This window comes from Magnolia sinica, chromosome 3, assembly GCF_029962835.1.
Source record: "Magnolia sinica isolate HGM2019 chromosome 3, MsV1, whole genome shotgun sequence".
In the NCBI taxonomy this organism is placed as follows: Eukaryota; Viridiplantae; Streptophyta; class Magnoliopsida; order Magnoliales; family Magnoliaceae; genus Magnolia; species Magnolia sinica.
This window is the reverse complement of record NC_080575.1, coordinates 108,493,958-108,502,086: the sequence shown is the minus strand read 5'-3', so window position 1 is coordinate 108,502,086 and position 8,129 is coordinate 108,493,958. Positions and strand designations below refer to the sequence as shown.

The following is an 8,129-nucleotide window of genomic DNA, read 5'->3' as shown; positions in this document are numbered from 1 at the left end:
GCAAAAATACAATGGATCCAAATCTTATGTAAATCAGATCACATGTAACAATAGCAAATGAAACTTAACATTAAAATCTCCGTGAAGGCCACTGGAATATTTCTTTGCCATCCAACCTGTTGATAAGGTTACAAAGATCTAAATAAAGAGATCACATAAATATCAGCTTAATCTAAAACTTTTGTAGCTAAACAGAAAGTTTTTAATAGAAGATTACCACTGTTTCCTGCATGATGGTTCACTTGCTTTATTTTTTTGATCATGCCTAAAATTAGCTTTCAATACAGATGAACGTCATGAATGTAGTCACATAGATTACAGTGGGCCCCACAGTCAGGGATCCCACACACCTTGTTGGATCCGGTGTCTCACCCAATCGGCTCCCCCAAGATAAGGGTGCTGTACCTTATGGATGGCGTGGACTTAACGCACGTTTCCCCACGTTAAAAGTAAGTCCCAGCGCAAAGTGGCGCGAGGCAGGGAAGCGCTCTCGAAGCGGATTGGCTGATGTACCACACACCAGTGATATAGCTGATGTGTTGACGTCACCAGGTTCGATCTATTATATCCAAACCGTTCATTCATTTGGCTTTGTAAGTTTTGGATCAATATGATATTTTTTATTTTTTTAATCTGTATGGAAAATAAAAGTTACGGTGGGCCCTACTAAAAAGGTGAAAATCACTATTCCCGCTGCTATTAGTGGTGTGGTCCATTTGAGATTTGTATATGTTTCATTTTTGGAATCACGCTTTAAAATGACCTTGAAAAATGGACGAACGGTATGGATATAATAAATACATCATTTTGGCCTATGTAATTTTGATCTCCTCTGAACCGTTCGTACAACTCGGAGCCCGAGGAGCGTCTGCGCTCGTCTGCGCACCTAACACAAACGACTCATGGTTTCCGTCCTTCCCAAAATACCCCTACAAGACCATTGAAAAGTCGACAAAATCCTTCCAAGCGGCAAGATGGGGAGGGAAAGAGGACTCCTGCTTTCCGTCTTCCCAAAATGCCCCACAGGACCCTTTGAAAAGTCCGCAAGACCTTCCAAACGGCTGCAGGACGAGAGAGACAGAGCCCCCATTCAAAATATCCGATTAGAAATTCTCGGAATATGCTTTGAATTTGAACAGAGGTTGGGACGACCCAACAACGGAAAGGCTTTGAATTTGGAAGGGTTTTGGAGGGCTGTGATCTTTTCCGAGTCGAAGGGGGGGTGAGAAGATGTTCGATTGCAAGTGCTTCTGTTGGAACAGAGCCTACGATGTTGTGTCGCCCGAGCCAGAGCCCTTTTCACTGCCTTCTCCGATCCCCCAGTGGCCAGAAGGTATCGATTTTCGATAATTTGCATTTTGATTTGGGTTTCAACGGTTCTGATTGCGGGGTCTGGTTTGAATTTTTAATGTGGGTGTTGGTTCTTTTGATTGGTTTTTTCTTTCTTTCCTTTTCCTTTTTGACAAATTTTTTTTTTTTTTTTCCTTTTGAATTTGGTCGTTAGGCCTGGAAAAGGAATTCATTGATGTCTGTTTTGTAAGTTAGGTTTTCTGGGTTGACTTTTTATTTTTAATTTTTGTTGGTTTTTAAATTTCTTGGATGTGTCGGAATTTATAGAGGCCTGTTTTGAAAATCTAGTTTGTGGTTTTTTTTTTTTTTTTTTTTGCTCTTTCATTTTTTTGTTAAGTGGTCATTCTTTTCTGTATATAAAATGGAAATTGGATGTGGGTTTTTAATATTTTGTCTGAATTGTAGGATTATTGCCTGAAAATCCGAGATGGCGTTTATCTCTAGAAGTTTATGGCTATTTCTGGTAGAAATTGTTATGCGTTCGTGCCTTTTTGATTATTGTATTTCTTTCAGTTTCATATGTAGGTTTGATTCTCTTATTCTTTATTTTTTAAGGGGTGTATCAGATTGTGGATTTTGATTCCCATGCTAAAATGGGTTATGGGTTTCTCAGCTTTCGGGTGGATATCTTACTTTGAATTCTCAGGGGAGAGTTAGTCTGTGTGCTTCTGTTCTTTTATTGAGGAAAAGGCTTGCATGCAGAACTGGTGATGTTGGGTTTGGTCATCTTTGGTGGATACTCACTTTGAATTCTTATGCCCTGTTTGGTGGATGCCTAAAACTGAGTTCATCTCATTTTAACAGTAACTGTGCATTAGAGGTCATGTTGATCTCTAATACATAGCTATGTTAACTAAAATGAGAAAAATTAAAACATTTTTAGGTGTTTATCCAACACCCCCCCCCCCCCCCCGCCCAAATTGCTGTTATCTGTTGATTGGTATATTGTGCTTGTAGATGGGTTATGGATTTTTTATTGGTTCTGTCTGGTTTCTGGAATTTTTCGTAATTCCATTTTTTATCTGTTGATTGATATTTATGTATCAGAGGTATATTGTTCTTGTAGATGGGTTTTGGATATTTTTTGTTTTTTTTTTTGTTTTTTTTGGGTTCTGTTTGATATCTGGAATTTTTTGTAATTCCATTTTAGTTAGTCTTAATTCTAATTTTTGTATGTCGGATTGGCGGCATATTTAGGGGGATTCTATGAGAGCGGAGGCTTTAGCTCTTAGTGAAAGGTGGTTTTCAGAACAAGTTGCTCTGGTCTGGTTATTGCAGAAGGTGACTCCTTCAATGTCATAGGTTGGGCCAATCATTGGTTATTCCTGGCTGAGAAGATCTCCTTTATCTTTTATGAGATTTGCCATGTTTTGGCCAAATGTGGCTACCCACATGACCATGGAGCTGAACATTTTGGCCAATGTTTTGGCCAAAAGTGGCATCTCTAAGATCTTCTTTTCCCATTGGGAACTCCTTCAGTCCTTCCCCGACACTGGATGTATTTTCTTGTCATCTTCAAATAAGATTTTCATTCCTTCTAAGAGATAGGTCAGTGAAAATGTAGGCTGGTTGTACGTTTTATTCTGATTGTCTTGTTATCTTCTTCTTCTTCCTCTTTTACTAGATATTTTAAATTGTAGATAACTACTATCTGCTGATATATATAATTCAGTTTTTGCTTGCTTCCCAATTAGTCTTTGTTTTCGAAATTGAAAGAACTATCTAATGGTACAAATGGGTCATGAAATTTGTTTCCTCTTAGCGTGTTCTTTCTTCATATGGAGGGTACCTTTTGAATTCTTAGATACAGTCACCTTCAAAATTCATTTGGTGCTTAAGCTTCCAAGTTGAAGAATTAGGATTTATATGACATGACATCAAGCACCTGTAGCATCTGGGTTGATCTCATACTTCTGAATATGAGTTTCCTGATTATTGATCTCGATGACATATGTCTTAGCCTCTTCTTCCCTTTTCTGAGAAGGAGAATAACCTTCTGCCTTTTTCTTTTTGTAAAATTGTATAATTTTCTCCGCCATTGTCCAAAATCTTCAAGTGTTTGGCATTTCTGAATCCTACAGAACAGGACATGATCTGAGAGCTGAAAAATGGCTTCGTTATGGATGATGATAATGTCTGATCAAACATAAGATGATGATCCAACTTGATCCTTTGGCATTATCATCACCATGAAAACATTCTGGACTTTATTTCCGTCACTTCGTAGTTTGGACCTTTAGGGATGTCCGAATTATTTCAAGTAAGTGTCTGAAATTTCATATACTATCTAGTCCTGAAAGTTTCTGCAATTTTCTTGATGAACTTGGGACTAATTATGATGGGACGGTTGTAGAGATGCATCCAAAGAAAATCAGGAAGCTGTATGGAAGTAGAATATACATAATCTTTTATGGGTGGATAAGACAACTAATTTGTGTTACTGCTCAGATTTCTGTTGAGGTGTTCCCAATTTTGCGTTTAAAAAACAACACTCATCTGCATGTGGACATGGGTGTTTCTAAATGATTAACAAAGGGTGGTGATTTTATTTTATTTTATCTTTTTCTTTCAGAGTTTGTTTTGTTCAGTGGTGGTCAAAATGAACATAACTTTGTCAGTGATTTTGAGGGATATGGCTTAGAGAGTGCCTCTTTGTTGGTGATACTAAGTTGTCACTATGTCACCTGTCGGTGTAAAATGTGATGATATCAGTCGAACTGTAAGTCTGTTTTGCCATAGAGATACGTCTAGGCAGTGTGGATGCTTGCATAGTTCTTGAGCCTCTATGTTATTTATATTTATACTTTTATTTGTGTTTTTTATTGAGAGTAAAGGGGAAGGCCCAAAAGGGCATGGGTGGAGGGTAGTAAGAAAAGGTTTGATGACCCATGGTTTAACTGGGGTAATTGTCCCTGATAGAGTGTATGGCGGAACAAGATTCATATAGTTGACCCCTATTAGTTGGGATAGGGTTTGGATGACGACGATGACGACGACGACGATCAAGAGTAAAGGCCAAAGTTCTCGGGTGTTTATTTCCATGTAGTGCTCCAGTTGGTGAAGAAATTTCAAAGGAATAAACTCTGTGCATAGAGAAGCCTGAAAGAGGGAGTCGCTCCATTAAGTTTGACTAGTCAAAAAAGAGATAGGGCCAAAGGGGTGACAGATGGCACCTATTGGACTATTTTATTGAATTAGAATCTGCAGCCTTAACTGGTCTTGAAGAAAAGGTCACAGCCAAAATTGGGTATCTTGAAGGGAAAAATGGATTTCAAACTACAACAGACACGCTATTGGAAATTTGTGCTCAGTAGTTGAAAAGTAATGCAGATGGTTATTGAATTAGAATCTGCAGTCTTAACTGGTCTTGAAGAAAAGGTCACGGCCAAAATTGGGTATCTTGAAGGGAAAAATGGATTTCAAACTACAACAGCCACGCTATTGGAAATTTGTGCTCAGTAGTTGAAAAGTAATGCAGATGAAATCTCTCTCTCTCTCTCTCTCTAAAAAGAAAAAAAAAAAAAGAAAAAGAAAAGAGAGAGTTATGTGGACAAAATTGCAAAGCCTGGAAAAATTCATGTTTTGGGTGGCAGATTTATGCAGATTAGGTTGATCTTATCACTAACTACAAGAAATTTATATCTCAAGTTGACTTGTTGGATGTGTCATTGTGACACTTGTAATTATATGGTATTGAATGGTACATCCTTTCTGGGACATTATTTTGTAAAAGAATTATATAAAGAAAAGTTTGTCTAAGATAAATGGGGATACCCATGTAAATAGTATATATTAATGCAAAAATGCGAGGATGATTCAAATGAATAAATGTGACTCATTGATGCATCTTAGCAGACTGGCCAATTGGACTGTTCTTGTCACATAGGTGCTTTCCATATCTTGGCTTCTTGAAACAGTGATTTAATGAAAAACCCTTCGTGGCACAAACATTTTTATGAATTTCAAAAACCTGCCATTTCTTGATAAGTTACAAATCCCATGCGTTCAGCCACGTGACTGTGCATATAAATCTTTGAAACGTTGATGTTCTTTTGGGTGGGCGAAAATTGCCACAATAGTTGGGGAGCTTTCCACGGTGCAATTTGATTAGAAAAGCAATGCATTTCATATATTGTCAGTATTCAATTGCACCGAACATCATCTTCCAAAGTGGCTCCAAATTTTTGTGCCTGTCTTTTATTTGTTTAGAAGGTTTAAAAACTTTGACTTTTATAGGGATATTTTAACAAAATTAAATAAAAATATACAGTGAGGGACCTGCTATTTGGAATTTAACTGTACTCTCTGTCTATGACATTCTCCCCATTGTTCCATTGTGATGTTAGAATCCTGTCCTTCTTCATGTACCTTCTGGTTAATTTCAGTGACTTTTTTTTTTTTTCCTCCACAGGTAAGGGTTTTGCCCAGGGAAGAATATGTATAGGAGAAATAGAGGTTGTTCAGATCACCAAGTTTGAGCATGTTTGGAGCTGCCACCTATTGAAGGAGAAGACGGAAGGTGCTTCGTTTTACAAACCCTCTGGGATACCAGATGGGTTTTTCAGTCTTGGTCACTATGTCCAACCAAACGACCAACCTCTTCAAGGCTTTGTTATTGTTGCTAGAGATATTGGTGCTTCCAAAACAGAAACCAAAAACTTGCCAGCTCTCCAAAAACCCCTTGACTATACCCTTATCTGGAGTACGGATGACTGGGCCGAAGATAACCATGATGGATGTGGTTATTTCTGGTTACCATGCCCACCAGAGGGTTACAAAGCTATGGGTTGTGTGGTCACTAACAAACCTGACGCGCCTTCAATTGAAGAAGTGAGGTGTGTCCGAGCTGATCTCACAGATACGTGCGAGACATACGATTTGATAATTACATCATCCAAGTTTTCTTTTTGGGTCTGGAACACAAGGCCATGCCATCGAGGGATGTGGTGCAAAGGCCTGTCTCTTGGGACATTTTTCTGCAGTTCCGACCGGAGCTCTGGGGATGAGCTCAGCATATCGTGCCTGAAGAACCTTGATTCTTCTCTCCATGCAATGCCGAATTTGGACCAGATCCATGCACTCATAAAAAACTATGGGCCGACAGTCTTCTTCCACCCTGATGAGGCTTATTTGCCCTCATCGGTGCCATGGTTTTTCAAAAATGGAGCTCTGCTATACAAAAGAGGCAAGCTGACTGGAGAGGCTATTGATAGCTCGGGCTCAAACTTGCCTGGTGGCGGAAAAAATGATGGAGAGTATTGGATAGACTTGCCAAATGATGACCAGGAGAATTATGTCAAGCAGGGAAATATAGATAGTGCGGAACTCTATGTTCACGTGAAACCGGCTTTAGGAGGAACCTTCACTGATATCGCGATGTGGGTCTTTTGCCCATTCAATGGTCCAGCTACCCTCAAGGTCGGGTTTTTGAATTTGAAATTCAGCAAGATTGGACAGCATGTTGGTGATTGGGAGCATTTCACGCTTCGAGTGAGCAACTTCAGTGGCGAGCTCTGGAGTGTATATTTCTCACAGCACAGTGGTGGCGAGTGGGTGAACGCTTGTGATTTGGAGTACATTGAAGGGAACAAAGCGATTGTTTATTCATCTAAAAGTGGCCATGCAAGTTTCCCACACCCTGGGGACTACCTACAAGGGTCTCAGAAGCTCGGGATAGGCATTAGGAATGACGCTGCTCGGAGTGATCTCTCTGTGGATTCGAGCATCAAGTATCAGATCATTGCAGCGGAGTATCTTGGGGAGGGGAAAATTACAGAGCCGTCTTGGTTACAATATATGAGAGAGTGGGGCCCGACAATTGTGTATAGTTCAAGATCGGAAGTAGAAAAGTTAATCAGCGTTCTGCCGTTTTTGGTCAGGTACTCAATAGAGAGGATATTCAATAAATTCCCAATCGAGCTGTCTGGGGAGGAAGGACCAACGGGACCGAAGGAGAAGAACAATTGGGAGGGAGACGAAAGATGTTAGGTTTCTTTCATCCCTCTGCATAGGATATATTCTTATGTTCCACGTGTTGCCGATCATACCCGGATACCAATATAGATACAACATTCAAATACGCTCAGTACTTGGGTATGGTACATGGATATAATATACGGATACTGTACTAGTTTGAAGCATCTAGGTATTCTGTATACTACGCAGGTAGGAAAAGGTGGGGATTTGAAGTTGGTCATGCAACCATATATTATCACAAGTCTTTCAATATAAAGATTCATAAAAATAGTGTAAAATCTGTTGGTTGTAAGCATTGATTGAGAGAAAAAGTAGTAGTTTTGCCATCAGTTTCAGATATTACTAGCATCAAATGCAAGGATTGTCAATGATTTAGGCAACAAACTCACAATTTGTAGTGGTAATTCTCTAGATTTCATTGTAAGTTGTAGTGAAACCAATGTTTGATTTGTGGGTGAAATTTATACCTATCAGGTTGTGTTATTTTCCTTTAGAGGATCCTGAATGAGATTTTCTGGTGTAACTTAAACAGGTTTCATGGGTAATGTTGTTTTGGGTGAAGTGTTTTTCTTGTATTGCAGAAATGTAATGAACTTGAGCATATGTATGATCTTGAAAATTTGAAAATTTCAGCTCCTTTTTAAACTCCCAAATTATGCAGTGATGAAATCATCGCTGCTGAGATGCATGCACTCATAAATTGTACCTGAGACATTATTGCAACTCTGAACTCCTTTTAAAAACAACAATCAAAACCAACAATAACAACCATCCTAACATAAATGATATGATATTTTAAGTGA

General features: G+C 38.9%; 1 protein-coding gene across 1 annotated transcript; it reads left to right on the top strand.

Annotated features, from left to right (window-relative positions):
• Nucleotides 1-951: 951 nt before the first annotated feature.
• LOC131240631 (hypothetical protein At1g04090-like) lies at nucleotides 952-7,809 on the top strand. The gene is made up of 2 exons (XM_058238978.1): nucleotides 952-1,333; nucleotides 5,762-7,809. The coding sequence occupies exons 1-2, from the start codon at nucleotides 1,231-1,233 to the stop codon at nucleotides 7,336-7,338; spliced, it is 1,680 nt and encodes a 559-aa protein (XP_058094961.1). The 5' UTR covers nucleotides 952-1,230; the 3' UTR covers nucleotides 7,339-7,809.
• Nucleotides 7,810-8,129: the final 320 nt, after the last annotated feature.